The sequence below is a fragment of the Lithohypha guttulata genome (assembly GCF_036872675.1).
Source record: "Lithohypha guttulata strain CCFEE 5908 chromosome Unknown scaffold_3, whole genome shotgun sequence".
NCBI lineage: Eukaryota > Fungi > Ascomycota > Eurotiomycetes > Chaetothyriales > Trichomeriaceae > Lithohypha > Lithohypha guttulata.
Window position 1 is genome coordinate 3613997 of NW_027042752.1, and position 19031 is coordinate 3633027.

At 48.8% G+C, this 19031-nt stretch overlaps 9 protein-coding genes across 9 annotated transcripts; 5 read left to right on the forward strand and 4 right to left on the reverse strand.

Annotated features, from left to right (window-relative positions):
* On the forward strand, positions 1-1426 carry HAT2 (Histone acetyltransferase type B subunit 2; the record flags this gene model as incomplete). The annotated part of the gene is made up of 3 exons (XM_064899451.1): positions 1-22; positions 89-236; positions 286-1426. 3 exons carry the CDS (start codon positions 1-3, stop codon positions 1424-1426), a joined length of 1311 nt encoding a protein of 436 aa, XP_064755408.1.
* A 766-nt stretch (positions 1427-2192) lies between these two features.
* On the forward strand, positions 2193-4361 carry LTR64_005110 (uncharacterized protein; the record flags this gene model as incomplete). The annotated part of the gene is made up of 1 exon (XM_064899452.1): positions 2193-4361. The coding sequence occupies one exon, from the start codon at positions 2193-2195 to the stop codon at positions 4359-4361; it is 2169 nt and encodes a 722-aa protein (XP_064755409.1).
* A 378-nt stretch (positions 4362-4739) lies between these two features.
* Positions 4740-5255, reverse strand: LTR64_005111 (uncharacterized protein; the record flags this gene model as incomplete). Its single annotated transcript, XM_064899453.1, has 1 exon — positions 4740-5255. One exon carries the CDS (start codon positions 5253-5255, stop codon positions 4740-4742), a length of 516 nt encoding a protein of 171 aa, XP_064755410.1.
* A 2912-nt stretch (positions 5256-8167) lies between these two features.
* Positions 8168-9692, forward strand: LTR64_005112 (uncharacterized protein; the record flags this gene model as incomplete). Its single annotated transcript, XM_064899454.1, has 2 exons — positions 8168-8651; positions 8707-9692. 2 exons carry the CDS (start codon positions 8168-8170, stop codon positions 9690-9692), a joined length of 1470 nt encoding a protein of 489 aa, XP_064755411.1.
* Positions 9693-10512: 820 nt separating this feature from the next.
* Positions 10513-12342, forward strand: LTR64_005113 (uncharacterized protein; the record flags this gene model as incomplete). The annotated part of the gene is made up of 2 exons (XM_064899455.1): positions 10513-10743; positions 10912-12342. The coding sequence occupies 2 exons, from the start codon at positions 10513-10515 to the stop codon at positions 12340-12342; spliced, it is 1662 nt and encodes a 553-aa protein (XP_064755412.1).
* A 1049-nt stretch (positions 12343-13391) lies between these two features.
* Positions 13392-13985, reverse strand: LTR64_005114 (uncharacterized protein; the record flags this gene model as incomplete). The annotated part of the gene is made up of 2 exons (XM_064899456.1): positions 13392-13670; positions 13719-13985. The coding sequence occupies 2 exons, from the start codon at positions 13983-13985 to the stop codon at positions 13392-13394; spliced, it is 546 nt and encodes a 181-aa protein (XP_064755413.1).
* A 672-nt stretch (positions 13986-14657) lies between these two features.
* Positions 14658-15723, reverse strand: LTR64_005115 (uncharacterized protein; the record flags this gene model as incomplete). Its single annotated transcript, XM_064899457.1, has 2 exons — positions 14658-14908; positions 15042-15723. The coding sequence occupies 2 exons, from the start codon at positions 15721-15723 to the stop codon at positions 14658-14660; spliced, it is 933 nt and encodes a 310-aa protein (XP_064755414.1).
* Positions 15724-16386: 663 nt separating this feature from the next.
* LTR64_005116 (uncharacterized protein) lies at positions 16387-17295 on the forward strand (the record flags this gene model as incomplete). Its single annotated transcript, XM_064899458.1, has 1 exon — positions 16387-17295. One exon carries the CDS (start codon positions 16387-16389, stop codon positions 17293-17295), a length of 909 nt encoding a protein of 302 aa, XP_064755415.1.
* A 488-nt stretch (positions 17296-17783) lies between these two features.
* LTR64_005117 (uncharacterized protein) lies at positions 17784-18574 on the reverse strand (the record flags this gene model as incomplete). Its single annotated transcript, XM_064899459.1, has 2 exons — positions 17784-18140; positions 18230-18574. The coding sequence occupies 2 exons, from the start codon at positions 18572-18574 to the stop codon at positions 17784-17786; spliced, it is 702 nt and encodes a 233-aa protein (XP_064755416.1).
* Positions 18575-19031: the final 457 nt, after the last annotated feature.

Here is a 19031-nt window from a genome sequence, read left to right on the forward strand (position 1 = left end):
ATGGCAGAGGAAGACGAAAGCAGTAAGTGCGAGGGTGGAAGCTTTAGAGTCCTAGCACTGATATATTCCTGAGTGAGCGAACATTTAGACAACGATGAGCACATTACCGAAGAGAAGATAGTCAACGAAGAATACAAGACATGGAAGAAGAACGCCATATATCTCTATGACACACTATTGACCAACGCACTCGATTGGCCGACGTTAACAGTACAATGGTTTCCTGATAAACAAGAGTCTGTGAAGCCAACTGTTTCACCTTCAAGACCTGCTGACTGGTAGCAGAATTCCAGGAACAAATTATTCGAGACATCGTGTGCTATTAGGGACGCATACAGTCAACGATGACAAGCATCCAAACTACCTTCAGATCGCAAACGTCCAGTTACCCAATCCTCCCAAACCAGAAGCGAAAGACTACAATGAGGAGACAGGAGAAATTGGTGGCTATGGAAGTGGAGGCAAGAATTTGGTTGATGTCAAATTTCAGGTCATACAGAAAATACCACATCCTGGCGAGGTCAATAAGGCGAGGTACCAACCACAAAACCCCAATATTATCGCGACCATGTGTACAGATGGAAGAGTACTGATATGGGACAAATCGAAGCACCCGCTTATGCCTGTCACCAACAAAGAAAACAAGCCCAGTCCCGAGATAGAGCTCATTGGCCATGAAAATGAGGGTTTCGGTCTTAGCTGGAGTCCACACGTTTCGGGCCATTTGGCTACTGCAAGCGAGGACGAGACAGTACGTTTGTGGGACACAACACAGGCTTCGAGAACAGTACGACAACTACATCCGACCCGAACTTATACACATCACACAGCCATCGTTAACGATGTGCAGCACCACCCTCTGCACAAATCTATTCTGGGTACGGCATCGGACGATTTGACACTGCAGCTGATAGATCTACGGATGTCAGACACTGGAAACAGTGCTTCTAGCACCAGTCCTGATCAGCACAAAGATGCGATCAATGCACTTGCCTTCAACCCAAAAGCCGAGACTGTGGTGGCTGCAGGCAGTGCTGACAACACTATCTCGATATGGGATATGAGGAATTTGAAGCACAAAATCCATGCACTCGAAGGCCATGGCGACAGTGTCACCGGCTTGGAATGGCACCCTTTCTACGAGGCCGTTCTTGCCTCTAGCAGCTACGATCGACGAATCATGTTTTGGGACCTCACCAGGGTAGGAGAAGAGCAAACACCTGAAGATAGTGAAGACGGTCCTCCAGAACTCTTATTCATGCACGGCGGCCATACCAACAGAGTCAGTGACTTCTCATGGAATTTGCACAATCCTTGGGTCGTATGTAGTGCTGCTGATGATAACCTCATCCACGTCTGGAAAGTTGCGGAAGATCTAATTGGTGCGGGGGAGGAAGATGTGTCTATGAATGAGCTCGAGGGATGACAAAAGATTATATAAATAGCCCTTTTTAACGCGGACGACCATCTATGACTTTTCACAGTTATTTTGTCAAGAGGATAAGGAGTATGTTCCCCGGACTGAGATGTGAGAGGGACTTTCTGCGGTAAAGGTCTATCGTTGTAGCCGTAGCAGCTCAGCACATCCCCGAGGTTGTCCCGGCAGGACGACTTTGTCGCAGTGCAAGTTCAGGCGCCCAAGGGTCGCTGATAGGTTCCTCAAAAACGAGGTTGGGGGCCATCCTTGTACACCACGCAATACGCGGCGTTTCACCTTCAAGATGATTCTGATCTGGGATATCCCCTTCTCGATAGCTAGAAGAAGATGGCATTCACGCATCATGCTGTCTGTGTCCTTTTCATGAAAGTGCAGGCTCAATATGTCGCCACAACAATGAAGACGACAATGATTGAGTAGCGGTATGAGTTTTGATCGCGTTCTTGAATCGCTCTCGTGCTCAAGTCTGCAAAGATGGTAGGAGTTCCTCGAAGCAAAGGTTGCCGAATCTGTGTGCAAAGAAGAGTTCGTTGTGATCAAGCCAAGTACGTCCTCATGCCACTATCCTCTTTACATAGGTCATCCATTGCATCGACTATTCAACGGTCGTACACACGGATCACGAGGCTAACTAGATGGTAGGCCAACATGTAATAACTGTAAGAAAGGCAACCGGCCATGTCCCGGGTATGGACAAGACTTGAAATTTCAGGACGAGAGCGTCCGGTTGAAAAAGCGATATCAACCTACTGATATGGCGGCAGGCACAAATTCAGGATGTGATACAGATACTAGTTCATCTGATTCACCACCGTCACTCATCACGACTGCCGAGACAACGTCTAATACTGCTCAAGAGGCTCTACCATTAGCCAAGGTACAGGAAGCTAGTTGTTCGTTTGATGGCAGCGGCCATACTTCGTTCTCCAAGAGCAAAAGCTCGAAGGATTGGGACGTCGTTGGTCTCAACATTAGCGAATCGCAACGACTTACCTTCCTTGGCCTTCTCGAGGGCAAAACACAAGCTTATGCTAACCTTGCACATTCCATGCCGAGCATTGACCAGCTTGAGTTTACAGAGAATCTGCGGACGACACCGTTCGTTGACGCTGATCGTTTGATGTTCGAGAACCTCGGTCAACCACACCCTTCATTCTATCAGCATGTCAATGCACCGAATTCTATTCAGAATCAATTGGTGATGAAGTTTCGAGAGTCGTTATTTCCCGACAACGGGACCGTACCAGAAGCTCTGAGAAATCACGCTCGGCTGCTGTCACATTTACCACCACTAACAGGCACAAATCCACTTCTCGACACTAGTGTAAGAGCTGTCACACTTGTTCATATTGGTAGATTGAACAATTCAGAACCTTTCATAATGGAGTCTCGACCTTACTACGGTCAAGCCTTGCGACTCCTTAACAAGGCACTTCAGGACCGGAAGCACGGAACATCTAACGAGACATTATGTGCCGTCATTCTGCTTTCCTTCTACGAAATGTTTGCCAGCGACAACAACGAGTCCTGGATTCGCCATGCTGGAGGAGTTTCTGCTTTGATGCGTGCTCGCGGACCTGAACGGCATAGGTATGGTTTTGATCGCGAGATTTATCTGGCCTATAGGTACACTCTTGTGATTGAGGCTTTCCAGGAACGCATGCCATGCTTTCTTGCTGAAGCTACATGGCTCAAGCTCTCAACGGACATTCACGCTGATCTGAAAGCTGCGGGCGTAACTGCATCGCGCATCGAGATCTTCGACATGGCTGACGAATTTTATAGTGCTATGGTGGTCCTGCCCGAGTTGACGGCACAAGCACAGTCTCTGTTTGAAGCGTGGGAAACTAAGGCAACGCCTCAATACAGCAGAGCACATGTCCTGGACAGACTAATTCAAGCCAGGGGTTTCTTCAAGAGTACGTTCGCACGACTCGAAGCTGCATTGAAGAAAGCTGGTCATACTCCGACGATCAATCTCACTCCACACGACCCACTGATAGGAATCGAATACGATTTTGTGAACACATTTATAGCTGCTTCCTACACTGGATATTGGACTGTCCTGATGGTCCTGAACTTGTGCCTGCAAGCACTTCAGGCCAACGATGCGGACATGATCGGTCTCTATCGTACGGAAAGTAGAGAGTGTGGTCTCAATGTCTGCAGAAGCACGACTTCTATGCTGACATCTTCTTTCCTCGGCCCCTTCTTCGTCATATTCGGCCTTCGTGTTGGGTTGCTAGTGTTCGAGGATCAGATTGGACCTGGTGAAGAAGTGCGCACAGAGGCGAACTGGATATTACGAAAGTTGTTCGACATTGGTGAACGACACATGGGTATCGCGAAACACATTCCAGGATATCGTGCCGGGATGACGGTGGACGAACTCCTTGCAGAGTTTAGAGCACAAAAGAAGAAGGCAACACAGAATAATGTGCAGAGTGGACAAACAGACTTTGCCCGTCAGGTTGTATATGGCGAAACTGAACCTTACCAGAGCTCGGATCGTACGCAATCCACATGGCAGGGCATGACTAAAGTCGATGATGTTCTCAAGGTTTGGGACGAACAGGACAACTTTCAACTTCAACAGAATATGGATAATCTTGATGCACGTCACGATGCTACTGGCTTTGCGGATGTGCCAGCCTCGAGCACATTCCATGAAGAACAATTTCCTGCAGTTGGAGCTGCCCAATTTATGCCTGACATGAACTCCTTCGACCGGGACTTTTTCAATATGCCGTCCACAAATGTCGATCCTTTCACGCACGACGATTTGATAACTGCAAGCATGGAAGACTTGCCTTCGCAACAGCGAGATCTCGATGCATATGACGATGCAGAGGTCGAAGGGCAGACAGAATGTTCAGTGCAGAATACCACAATACCTGGTGTTGTGCAGCACTTTCCGCCATGACACAGAGCTGAAGAATGAATCCAAGATTCCCTCACACCTGGCAGCAATTGACGTGTACATCCAGCGCGCAATCCGGATTCTCTGAAGATATACAGACTCTGACACCAGGTGCTGCAAACACTCACTATATTTGCCTCAGGCATCAGACCTCGAGTGAAAGACGACAGTCAATCTATAGTGGCGGCCTCAGGCAAATCTACTTGAGTCCTTGCAGCACCTGGTGAACCACAAGCCGGAGGGGACAATCCACCATGCCACCACCTAGAAGTTGATATAAAACATAATCTGCATTTATGTAAACTGCGCTGAGGGCTATGCAAACTCGCCTCGTACACTACACCAAAGAGCAGCAGCATAACTCGAGCGGCAATCGAGCCGCTACTCCGCCTTCTGCTCCTTACTTGCTTCAGCCAAGTCTTCAACCTTCACACCCTGAGCATCATCGCCTCCCATGCCAACAGTCTCCTTAGCACCACCAGCCACACCTCCCAATGTACTTCCCAAGCCTCCCACCAAAGCACCGACTGTGTTCCCCACTGTATCACCCACACCCTTCACTCCCGTCCCAAGTGTCCCAAGCGCACTCTTCCCAACCCCCGCAGCAGAAGCAAGATACGACTGCGCCTGCTCCCGCTGCTGTTCCGGCAACTGCTCCAAGATGGAATTTTGTAGTGTCTGCTTTTGTTCTGGGGACATCTGCTCTAGACCCTGTTGTAGCCATTTCTGCTGTTCTTCGGGGAGTTGGGCGTAGATATTGGAGGATTGTTCTTTGATTTGTTGCTGGACTTGGGTGCCGGTTTGGCCAAGTTGGGCCATGGCTTGGTTCTTGAGTTCTTGCTGGCTGGATCCGGGGAGGATGTCCAGGTCGATCATGGAGTTTTCGAGGACTTTCATTTTTGCTGTTGCGGTTGGAGTGGTTTGGATGGTGTTGCTTGGGGGTTAGCTAAACGAGCTTAGTGAGAAGATGGTAATCGTTTGCAAGTAAACGTTTCACGTTGCACAATCTTTTCGTATGACGGCGAAGATGTACTCGTATCTTGGAAGAGGCGCGACGTCACCACGACAGGGATCATGCATGATTGAAAAGCCTGGAAGCAGAAATTCATGTGACAGGGATATGGGCTTGGTATCTGGTGGTTCGGACAGAACATGAATTGTCGGAGAGATTCTTCGCAACGGAGATTGTGGATAAGGCTGGGGATTGTGGTATCGTCAAACAACACATTCACGCTCCTCTTTCGAGACTATCGGCACGGCAGAAAGGTACGAATTGATTTCAAATAAATCAGTAGGAAACATCGAAGGTCAATCTGAGAGATAGGTCAGTATTTGGCTTCAGACATTTGGGTTTGGGCTTGGAGGCCATGTGTAACATTGCTATGTCAGTCAATATACCATAACCATAGCAGCGTTGTTTCTAAGCCTTTAGTGTAGTAGGAGAGGAATCGAGGTCATTGACGGACGGGGTGATGTGGTAGAAGAATAGTATTTCGCGTCAACCCGCTAGAAGATATACATGTTGTAATAACATCCGTGGTAAATAGTCATTCCTCACTTTGACGTGAGTGGTGGTCTTGACCTTTCCAGCACGTCATTGCTGTCCACGCAGAGCTTTTCCATCTCTTCCTTTTTGTTCCGCCATCTCTCGCTCACATGCTAGTGTTCCACTAGATCAGTAAGGGCGTTGATGGAGAATCGTAAATTTGCATTCTGCTTGGTTGCACCAATTCTGTTGTCCCTGCTTCACCTCAGGTTCCTGGCCAGGGTACTGTCAGTCGTTCTCAATAGTGTCTCCTACACAATCAATCCATCTCACGACGCATTGCCCACCGTGGCCACATCGAGGCCGTATGGACGCGGTATCTGACTAGGACAGCATGGAAGGATTGAACCAGCTAACATGCAGAGAGTGCGCAAGTCGCTGAATAACATGACTCCGGCACATGCTGTTGAAGAAAGATGGTACATGTTGACAGGATGCAGCTTGGCAGGTGTTAGATCACAACTTGAAGCGGAGCTTGCAGTTCCTTTTTTGTAGCAACAGTGTTTCAAGAACTTAAAGAGGAACGCTGTTCGGCCAACTTCTGGACTTGCCGAAGTTCCACTACGATTGCGCAGCAAATCTGGTGGATGCATCCGGGGAAGGTCCAACCCATATAGCACTGCGAAGTCCCGTCTGGTCACAAACTGCTTGCGAGGTGAAAGGTGAGGACTCTGTCTTTGCGCAGATTGCAAATCTCGTTCTACACGATGTATTCTCACTTCATGTCCGTCATGATGATGCTTTACGATGGTGAGTGAGGATCGATCAGAGGTACGATGGTTACATGCGCCCATCCGTCATCACCACGTCCACACGAATCGACTTACCACAGCAATAGTGCGAATCGAGACCGTGATCTCGCCCAGCAGACATGCAATTGACTAAGGCTTCTGGATATTCTTATGGTGTGACGACACGGTCAGTCTCGTTGTGATCTATCTCGATGCGATCTGTGGAAAAGCACACGATAATCAAACAGAAGAGCCACGGCCTGGGTAGCACTTCATTCATCTCCTCCTCGCCAAGATCTGCTTTTGGCTGTCGAATTGATGATCACCTGGGGAAGACCGTGAGTCGCGAATCGTGCATGCAATACGCTCTGGAGTCTTTGGCAGCAACTGGAAAAGTCTGCTCACCATCTACGATACTCGCGATCTAGGTGTGTCGGAGCTGGCATTTTCTTGGCCCGCATCTGTTGAGCCAGCTCTCGAGGCAGGGCAGCAGACGTACGTGGTCCGCGACTGCTCCTATGTGTTCAGTGCCGCCATGTTGAGGATTGGATTACGAGCACGACGCAAGTGAAGACTTACCCGCGATAAAATTGCGGGAGCTCAGCTGGATGATTGATTATGGGAAGGAACGATCAAAACGGCCGTGTTCAGGCACTCTAGTCCACAAATCATCTAGCTAATGACGATCCTCGCTATGATGAACCAGCAAAGTGGTGGATGACTGCAGAAGTTAGCCGCTGGTCTGAACTTGATTTCCTGAACTGAGCCGCCCGTACGTTTAACCGGACGAATCAACAGAGTCGAGGAGGGTCACGGCAATTGTTACCGATCCGCCCCGAACTAATCACATCGCATCGGTAATGCACCCGAACATTTACCGTGCGTCAAGAGAATGGAATATGCATGGAAGGCAAGGAACAAGCCGGTCCTGCTGAGGAAATGCACCAAATGTAACCTTGTCTCTCAATGGTGTGGTTGCCAAACCTGTCGGCCAAGCAAAATCGGTTCTTGACACCAAGCGGAGGCTGAAATCTGGGGCATCGTGTGGTGCCAAGTTGCGGAGAGGTCACCACAGAGGACTTGAAAACTTCTTGGCACGTCTTGGATCACAATCTCTGTCATGCTTTTCTCCAGCATCCTTCTAGAAGACGTTCTCGTTCCATCCCGATCCGGCATCTGCCTGAGTATCGCCACGATAACACAGAGTCTTACAGCCAATCACGTTGCTCTGATGTCCTCATTGTGCATCTCGTGTTGGTGCCTCCATCACCAGAGCTCGCTCCCTCACGACGAATGGAGGCAAGTGGACGATAATCTGGGGCGAGGATGGCTCTGGCCAGCATGTCCCACAGTCACAGAAGTCCTTTATCCTAGCGGATGTCTGACTTGTATAAGATCAACGCGTGCCACCCACTCATGCTATTGAGTCCATCACCAACTTCACTGCTTGCTCAGACAGTGTGGGCCTACAGTAACCTTCACACCTTTTTTTCAATTTTCAGGTCGTTACAACACCGGCCCTTCTGCCCATCATGAATGACCCAAGGACCACCGTCACACTCGACCAACGCAGCGTCAGAGATGAGAAGGTCGATGTTGCTCAATCAGAATATATGGTCGAATCCGACAAGGAGTCTCATGAGCCTCTCGACTACTCTGGTGCTCATGAGAAGACCGACCCTGCCGAAATCAAGCTCGTCAAGCGACTCGATCTCTTCATCATGCCAACATTATGGGCTATGTACTGGTTGAATTATCTCGATCGAAACGCCATTGCACTTGCTCGACTAGACAACCTCCAGAAAGACCTCAAGTTGACCAGCGCACAATACCAAACATGTGTCTCCATCTTGTTCGTTGGTTACATTCTTGGTCAAGTTCCGTCAAACATGCTGCTTACCCGAGTTCGACCTTCCTGGTATATGGCTTCCTGCATGTCTCTCTGGGCCGTGGTCAGTGCTCTGACTGCGTTGGCAAAAGACTACAAGGGACTACTGCTTACACGATTCTTTCTCGGTATGTACAGAACTCAGCCATACCCGTGCTTTTCTTTGGCTAACTCATTCTTCAGGCGTCGTTGAAGCTCCATACTATCCCGGTGCTCTTTATATTCTCGGTATTTTCTACACTCGAAAGGAGATTGCTACCCGAATTTCAATTCTATACACTGGTAACATCCTCGCAACTGCATTCGCTGGCCTCATCGCACTCGGCATCTTCGAGCTCAGTGGCGTGGCTGGCATCAAGGGCTGGCAATGGTTGTTCATCATCCAGGGAGCAGCTACGTTGCTTGTCGCTATACTCTCCATCCTCACCCTGCCAGACAACCCACTTACTACCAAATGGCTATCACCTGAACAGCGACAACTGGCCGAGTCGAGAATCGTCAAGGACACAGTCGGTGGCAAGGCCAAGACCAGCACTTTTGCAGGTCTCAAGGAGGCTGCTAGCGACCCTAAGCTGTGGCTCTTTGCATTCATGCAACACATGCATTTGGCTGCCAACGGTTTCAAGAACTTCTTCCCTACTGCCGTCGAGACTCTAGGATTCAACCGAACGATTACTCTTGTTCTTACCTGCCCTCCATACCTCATTGCTGGTGCCATCTCAGTTGCGTACTCTTATAGTTCAGGAAGGTTCAACGAGAGAACATGGCACATCACATGCGCCAAAGCGGTCGCAGTATTCGGCTTTGTGCTCGGCTGCGCAACTCTCAACACTGGTGCACGCTACTTTGCTATGATCGTCTTTGCAATCGGTACTTATGCAGTCAACAGTATCATTCTCGGCTGGGTAGCCTCCACCTGTGGACAGACGAAGGAGAAGAAGGCATCATCGCTGGCGATCGTCAACACGATTGCAAACGTTTCCTTCATCTGGACACCTTATCTATGGCCAAGTAGCGATGAACCGCGATACACCATCGCCATGACATCGTCGGCTGCCTTCTCGGTTGCAACAGCAAGTGGCGCTTGGGTCATGAAGTTCTGGTTGATGAGACTCAACAAGAATATCAGGCAATCCAATGACGAAACAGTACTGAGATTTGCTTATTGAGGCGGTTACCCAGCGGTGACAGCTCGGTATTGAGGTAGCGCGATGATCGGTTAGAGGCTTTCTTGAATCACGGCAACTGGCCGGCTACGATTGTGGTGAAAATGAAGATGTCACTGCACGTGCTCAGCGGTGTGCCAGATGCTAGCGATATGGTTGGTTATCAATAGAAGCAAATTGTTTCGGCGAATCGGCGCCAGAGAATCTAGCCCCAAGCCACATTTATTGTGTCTCGAACCGTCCAATAGAGAGTGACAACTTCATCATTCTTCTTACTTTCAGCTTCAGCTTTCTATCCAGCCTTTCACTTTCCAATTTGTGAACTATTTCTTCTGCGACCAAGCCATGAGTCCGCATCTCGTTTTGTTTTTAATGGAGTCTGCAACTGACTTCGTTTTCCATACTGCCATATGACAGCACGATCGTGAACGGACTCGATACAGTAGCGAAACCGAGGCCTCCCCGCATTATTGCAAACTCTGTGAAGGTTTATCCCGCTGGGTCATGCATGAACGAAAGACTTCGACGAAAACCGCCTGGATGCCGAGCTTCACATTAGTCACTGGAGACTACGCAGCCACGCTTTCGCAAATGGATAGCTTCCGTTCTTGCATATGCACTACTCGAACAGGTCAGGTACACTTGCGAGGCCAGACCTCATAGCTCTTTGCATGGTCAGCACAAGCAAAGCTCATCAGTAAGTCGATCATGATGCAACGTGCTCTTCTACCTCAGGTGGGCGTCGACTCGCTCAAAGAGCTCTTGTTGTAAGCTTTGCGAGTCTATCCGTGTTACTTTTCTATTTGCTACGCAAGCCTCCAATATGCTGTCGTCTATCTGTCGGGCGTTTTTGTACTACACTCTATGTGCTCAGCTTGCATATGCAGTCGATCCTCTCGTCAAACTGCCGTACAGCGAGTTCGCCGGCACCGTCCAGTCCAATGGCATAACGCAATGGTTAGGCATACCATTTGCTGCACCTCCAATAGGCGAATTGAGATTTGCACCACCTTCAGATCCTCCGATCAAGACTGGTGTACAGCAAGCGGATAAGGTAAGGCCTAGGTTACAGAAAGCCATATATCAGTGCTGTACTGATCTGTGGACATAGCAAGGACCTTTATGTATAGCAACTGGTACGGGTTCAATATCTGCCAGCCAATCAGAAGATTGTCTATACCTAGCAGTATATGCTCCCAGCAAAGCTACATCGAGCTCTAAGCTACCAGTCTTTATATTTTTTCAAGGCGGAGGTTTCAACTCTAATGCTAACCCGAACCTTAATGGTGCTGGGTTGATCGAGGCATCCGGCCATAACATCATTGTCGTCACATTTAATTATCGTGTTGGACCGTGGGGCTTCCTTGCCAGCTCTGGTTCCAGCTCAGGACAGCCAACTGCAAACAATGGTCTACGAGATCAACGCAAAGCTCTCGAATGGGTCCAGAAGTATATCTCGAGTTTCGGAGGTGACCCTAACCATGTTGTGCTCGGTGGAGACTCTGCAGGCGCTGCTTCAATATCCCTGCATCTAACAGCGTACGGTGGACGAAACGACAACCTCTTTCATGCTGCGGCAGTTGAATCTGTCTCATTTGCGACAGTGTTGACCACTAAGGAAGCACAGTATCAGTATGACAACTTCACCCGTGCCGGTGGGTGTTCTGATTCGGACGCTGCCAAGTCTCTATCATGCTTGCGAAGCAAGACCGCCCAACAGCTTCAGGCGCAGAACTTTAATATACCATATCCTGGTCAGGCTAAGGCACCTCTCTACATGTTCGCTCCTACGCTGGATGGGGACTTTGTGACAGACTTGACATACACCGCTTTTGAAAAGGGCAAATTCATCGATGTACCTGTCATTTTTGGAGCCGACACAAATGATGGTACTGGTTTCACACCAAAGGATACTTCTTCTCAGGAGCAATCGAACGCTTTCCTGACACAGCAATTCCCTTATTTGACCGCATCCCAGCTTAGCGAGATTGATAGACTATACCCTGTGCCCACGGGTAACGATTGTCCTGCCTCAGGCACTTGCTGGTGGCGCCAAGTCTCGAACGCATATGGCGAGCTTCGCTATATGTGTCCGAGCCTGTACATCTCGTCAGCTTACGCCAACCTCACAACCACATCCTCTAACACCAAGAAAGACACAACGAGTAACAGTATCAAAGCTGTCACGTATTTCGTCGGTGGTGGTTCAGCCCGTCGACATGCTGGTAGTGCATCAAACTCTCTTTCCACACGAGCCACCAAATCTGCCTCATACGCATATCGCTACAACGTCGAAGATCCAGATCAGATCGCCGCCGGCCTCGGCGTCCCTCACACGGTCGAGCTGAATGCCATCTTTGGTCCAGACAACGTTCCAGCCGGCTCTGCTCCTGCCTCATACTACCCCGGGAAATCTAATGCAAACGTCGTGCCAGTGATACAAGCCTACTGGACTAGTTTCATTAGGACATTTGATCCGAACACGCACAAGTTGAGTGGCAGCGCGACGTGGGAGACATATTACAGCAAGAGTGGAGAGCCGCAGCGTATACTGTTCAACACTGGTGGGAAGACGGATATGGAGAGTGTGGACAAGGGACAGAGGGTCAGGTGTGCCTATTTACAGTCTATTGGAGCGAGTATTAAGCAGTAGTGAGATGATGATTTGATGAGGAATGTTGAAGTAAGATCATGATTTACGAGTATAATATGTAGATATGTCTATAGAATGGAGCATGGTTTAGTCAATTTAGTTTCTTTATGCACTTCCTAGCTATGGCCATGGCAACTTTATAGAATCGAGTGATCGCTGATCAGTAAGTGAGAACATTTCGTGAATGAGGATGAGTGGCAGCTGTGTGGGTGTTGAATGGGTAACATTGGGCTGTCAAAATCGAACCGAAAACGAACGCGGACATTTTTATTCGGGTTCGTCTAGCCCTTGCACATCGGGCAAACGATGTAATCAACGATCAACAATCAACAATGCCCCCACACCAACAAGTAACTTCAACGTGCTTAAGCTAATCGCAAGTTCCCATCAGTGCGCCATTGTTCGAAGCTATCTTTGCGGGACCTTCTTCGCGCAACAATGAGCGAAGGTTCTCATTGACTGGATTTCAAAGAGCGACTTGGTTGCCCTAGCAGAGCTGAAGAACGCGCTCATGCCCCAAGATTTGAGGATGACTAAGACTACACTGGTCATCATGCAAGGTTGTCTCCGAAGGGAGAAGCCTGCTTACGAGGTACTATCGACGCGGGACTGAGGCGTGCCAATTTCAGCGGAAACAGCACACTGAGACAAAGCATCCTCCGTGCATGAGTACTGTTAGCCTCTACAATGAGATTTCTAGTGCTGACATTGATTTCCTTGATCAGTTACGGGATTCATCAACATCTCTGATCAGCAACTACGAAAGTAAACGTTTATGATCGTCGCGACGTCATCACGGTAAGTGGGAGTTGCCATGTCGATCAAAGTCGACGAGATTACGCGCAATTACGGGGAGGGAGATCTGTGGGCACTAGCGATTGATGTCTAAATGCCTTTGTATTCTATCTGCGGGTAAGAATGGTCCCAGCTAGTGAGTCAGCTTTCATTCATTGATGTCTAGCATGCAGAATCCGCAGCATCACTTCTTTTCGAGCCGATATTACCCATTAACAATCATTGCCAATAATCATTTCCCATAAAATCAACGTTTACTTCTTCTGGCACTCTGGGTTGCCAATGTTGCTGAGCCAAGCTGCCGAGTTGAACTCGGAGTAGACAGCATTAATCTGGTTTGTGGTTGCGTTGACATCGAACGTGATTATGCCCTTGACTTCGTACTTGCCGCTACCAATAGCAGTAGCATTCCATCTCCATGCGATCTGGTCGCAGGTGTAGAAATAGCCGAGAGTGGCGAGCTGTGGGATGGCAGGAGTGGTGGCCTGGCCGCCGATGAAAGCCTGTTTGCTTGGGTAGGCGTTCACACCGAGCTAGGTTCTGTTAGTATGAGATGTCAATGCAGTGGCAATGCGACGTACAGGGATACCAGCGAGAGTGTTGATCGAGTCGGACGACACGAAAAACTTGTCTGACAGACGCGCATTGGCAATTGAAGTGAAGTTGGCGCCTTGTGGGAATCGGAGGAGATAGGTGTAGTCGGCGACGATGGCCGAAACCTCAGCGTCGTTGAGGCATGGAACAGCTGGACCCTTTGGACCCCAGTTTTGTCCCCAGTTTCCCCATCCTGGGGCAGCCAAAGCGCTTGCAAGAAGCAGAGGCGCGGTCATGAAGATTGAGCCGAGCATGATGAGTATAATGGTATCAAACGAATGTGTTGATATGAATATTGAGTATAGGTAGTGGGAGGATCTCAGAGTGTTTGATCAGTTCCCAAAATATTGGGTGGCATTCCAGACCTTATTGTACTCGAGCTCTTCAAGCTTCCGAAGCTCCATCGTGCTTCCGCTCAGATGTCCTGCAGGGTACCAAGACAGCAATCTTAATTGGATCGTCCAGGAGGATGATTCGTGCTGACATTCGACTGCAGGAACGTGAAGGTGAGGAGTAATCCATGATTCGCACAATGGTGACAGTTCCTTGAAGTGGTCGAGCTAAAGGTGCCGTTGAACCTACGACGATCGTTTGCTGCCATGCAGCTAATTGTTCTGCAAGCATGGTCAAGCTTCGGTCGCCTGAAAACAGTCCATTCACCATACACGTCCAAGCTAATCTTGGAATACAGGAAACTCAGAAATACAACTCGAATCTGGCACAAGAAAGCCAATAGAAGTTAGCCAGTGAGATAGTGGGGCAGAATCCAACCTCCTCAGAGGCTGCATGTTTCGGGCCACATCTACTAATGCCTGCTTCGCACGTCATCACTCCTGTTAGGGTTTGGCGGAGTCCGTGTAGCTTCTACCAACAAGCTTTCATCCTATAGCTTGCTGTCAATTTTTGCTTATTGGTTCGTTACTCTCCTAAGGACGATTGAGGCCATGTAGTCTATGAGTGAAGTCAGCTTCAGGAATACTTTGGGCCTTTTCGGTTTTGCGTAGACTGATTCCAGCTCGCTTCTCCCACCCAACAAGCATCTTCGTATGGTCAGCTTGCGGTTCGACCTGTTCCAATGCATCGGAGAGATACTTCCGGATAACTCCTGGCAATTCTGTCTCAAATTGGTTATGCTTCATAAACTCTTGTGTGATACCCAGATCCTTGACAAGCAAAGCTAGTCCAAAGCCAGAGTTATATTTCTTCGTTAATCCATCCCGCCTCATGGTATCGAGTGTAGGAAAGCATACTCCTTTGATCAAGCCCGAATTAGCCACAGTCCTTTACAATCTTAGATACTTCCGACTTACCGGTGCCAACGTTTAAGCAATCGATCATCTTTTGTGGATCCAACCCGAATTGCTGACCTGTGACAAAGCTATCACTCAGCGCAACTAAGCTGCTCGCCATGATATAGTTGTTGAGAGTCTTCATGGCATGTCCAGATCCAAGGCGACCCATGTGGAAGATGTAGCTTGCCATGGTCCTTAGGACTGGCTCAATTTTCTGATATGCATCTTCCGAATCCGATCCTACCATCAGTGTCGACTCACCAGCGTCAGTCGCATGCATATAGGTTTGTGTGATTGGAGCATCCACCAGCTGAAGTGAATGCTCAGCTAGTTCCTTTCCCAACGCGACTGTATCGAAAGGAGAGGAAGAGGAGGTATCGACGACAATTGTACCAGCTTTCAGCGCCTTTGCGATGCCATTCTGACCAAACAGAACCTCCCTCACGATCTTCCCCTGGGGAAGCATGGTCACTACGACTTCACAGTCCGAGAACGCTTCAGCCTGTCCATGTGCTGCCTTCGTGTTTTTCCATTCATTCGCAGCCCGTTCTGCTTTGGCTTCGTCAGCGTCGTGAACAACCAGCGTATATCCTGCTTTTGGCAGGTTAGAAGCCATGGAGAAACCGGCATTTCCTAACCCAATATACCCAACATGTTGGACACCGCCCTCCTTGACACGCCCGTTCGTGTTAGGTGGCATTTTCAAGATCGCGATTCAGTCTAAAACTCCTCTGATCGAGATCGGAGTAGGAGGATCACGAAAGAGAACCTTGCTTGATAACATATAGAACGCCGAACAACTGGCCAGCTGTCACTGCGGAGAAGCAAACATCCTTTGCGGAGAAGCATATCGTCCAGCAGAAATGGCCTCGGTGCTCTATCTCACGAAAAGCGTCTCACTTTGCCTCTACCGATGATTGTCCTACCACCACACAAGTAGACATGACACTTCATGTAGAAGACATAAACACGATCATTTTGCGACAATGCTTGTCATCGCATACTCCGAGGTGCCGCTGCACCTATCATGAGATGCAATCCTGCTTTCAGTCTCTGAGCCGTCATTATAGACATCAGGAAAGAATGATCGACTTCATTGATTCTTCGAGTGGCAGCCACGATCAAGTCGAACAAAATTCAGCAGGCGAGTACCACTAGCGCGTAACTAGCGTGGCGTATCACGTGCCGGAAGCTCTTCTCTAGATGAAACACATTACTGCTTCCCACACGTTAGTGACACAGAGCAATCACAAAGAGCTCAACTTGTGCTAGCTACGCGCTGCAGCAAATGAGTACTAATGTCGAAAAACAAGATCACGACCACTATCATGCGTAAACTTCATTCGCACAAGCAACCCGCAACATGAAGAAAGTCACACTGAGTCAATCGAAATGGGCACCGTCATCAGCGAGGAATGTGTCTGAGCATCCTCATCATCCAGTTAATGGGACATACTCAGAGGCAGGAACAAGGATAGCTTCGTTGGAAAAGCGGCACAATGCACGGCTGCAATCGTATCAGAAGTTTCTGAAGTCTTTTCGACGACTAAAATGGAAGTCTACCACACTACTATTTTGCCATCATCGAGCACTATTGCAGGAGACCAACAATGTCATCAACAACACCAATTTCCCGATATCCTCCGACACGGGCAAGGCTAATGCTGCAGAGATCATGTTTAAGGTCGATTTCTTCGAATGGTATGCATTGCTTGAGCGCGTCCTGGTCAGTCTTTTGGGATGCTATGGTATGGTAATCAACGCCGACCATACTACAGAAACTGTGCCTCTACCACCCACCGAAAATGCAACAAATCCGAACGAGCAGTCGACTATACACAAAACCGAGGACAGTATTATTGGTGATTCTGTCGCTTTCCATGGCTACGCTCACCGCTTTCATGCCAACGTCCTGGCTGCGTTCGATCAACCTTCAAATCCATTGCGTCACGTACTAGGCGAAGGCATGGTCCGACAATATCTTGGCATTGCGAAAGAGTTTCGGAATAGGTGGAAGGAGATCGAGTTGGAACATGTTGATCATGAAAGTCAACTTGCCAGCATGCACAAGAGTTACCGTCAAATTCTTACAGATTTGAAGCTTGAAGACTTACTGGCCATGATCTTGAGCGCGTTGGGGCAGTCAGAGGCACAGACGGCCATACACCTTGCTGCAGCTCATGGATCGAGAGAGGTCAACATGATCAACGCTGATGATGACGACGGCGCCTATAACGTGGACGAGGTGGGTGACTTGATGGACTGGGATTGACCCTCTCGAGATCCTAGTCATATTCAGGTAGATGGTAACCAGAAGTTCCCCAGAAACCCACAAGCACTACGAATATCACCTGGAACAAATTCCGAACATACTGTTGGACGCTGTCTCCGTCTCTGGTTCTACTCTAAGCCTCTAGCATTCAATGGAGTAGATTCATCAGTCACCTTGAGTATGAAGGATGAGGCGGTCATGTCAGCAGCCTACCAAGACCATGATCACAGCATTAGCTACAGTGACGTATTGCCGTGGGATACTTTCGACGATATCAACAATTCTGTCACTCGGGGCAGCCATGCACCTCGAGATGGCATGCTCATCTCTGTTGCCGATCTGTTGTTGGGATCTACTATCTACTCCCGAATGGCCCATCTTTTACATCGACTGGAACTACAACATAGGAGAGTGAGATTATAGGAAATGACACTTTCTCAACAATGGCTTTGATTGCATTGTGTGACACCGTTGTGCATGCTTCGTCTTCATGCATCCGACTTTTCGTCTCCCTCATGTCCAGTATGCACAGCATATTTACTTTTTTCACGTGTGATCTCAGCTCGCTTGTAGAACCAATACATGATGAAGCAAAAGATCGTCGCAATTCCAGCCAGTACAGACCCAGCAATATTACTGCCCAGATTTGTGAACATTTGTCTTCCGAAGATTGGGAAGGAACCACTCAATGTCGCCCTTAGTGCTGCTAGTGGTGCATTTGCAGAGGCGGCGTATGTCGCATACGAGTCTGTGAGGTATCCCTGTAAGATGCCATCGAATTCGTTGGTACAAGCGCCGACAAGCACTATCGCTGCTAAGGATACGTAGGGAGATATGCTTGCGCCCTGTGAGAACCCAGGTCAGTGTTTATTTCCACGACGAAATATTGTGACATATTGAGACCACATGATCTAGCGGAGCTGACGGGACTTACCACTGGAGGAACTGTCCATGAGAACCACCACAAAGCCGCCATGAGCACAGGTGCCGCGACATATGCTCCAGTAACTTTGTCTTCCGGCCTCACCTCTTCGTTTCTCTGGATCCTTTGTGATACACGGCGCCAGTCGTACATTCGAAGAGGAATTGTCAATGTCAACCCTACTATCCACGCGAAGAAGACCAGGGAAGCTTGCCTCTCACTGAACCCAAATGCTTCGTAGGTCACGGTCAAACCTTCTGTCTGCAGGTATACCGAAGCGAAAACAACACCACTCATGACACTCACTGCAGTCACGATTGGCTCCGTGAAGAAGAAACGGGTAGGTCTGATAAGCATGGTTGAGGCGAACATTCGAAGGCCAGGTATTCTGTCTTTGTTGTCGGTCCATAGATCTGCACAACCCGTGGACTTTTCTATCGCTTTAATGTGTCGGTCGAGAAGGACACTTGGCCTGCTCTCGTGAGTGAAGCAACATGACAAGCATACTCCAGCCATCATGATTGCACCGAGATGGTAAACCCAAGGCCTGTCATGAGTCAGCAGGGGCCTTGCACAATCAACTTTGGGCGCTGATTGGGTATACTACCATTCCAGTGAAGAGGTGCTGATATACGTTGCCATACAAGGTCCCAAAGCGATGCCGATAATTGAACCTTTGATCCAAATATCGATGGCCCAAATCCTGGCTCGTACATCCCACATATCTTCCATCGAACCTGAACCAACGACTGTCGGCAACGCCGAAAGGATTCCGCTAAAGAACCTGCCAATGAAAACGGCTGGTAAAGATCGT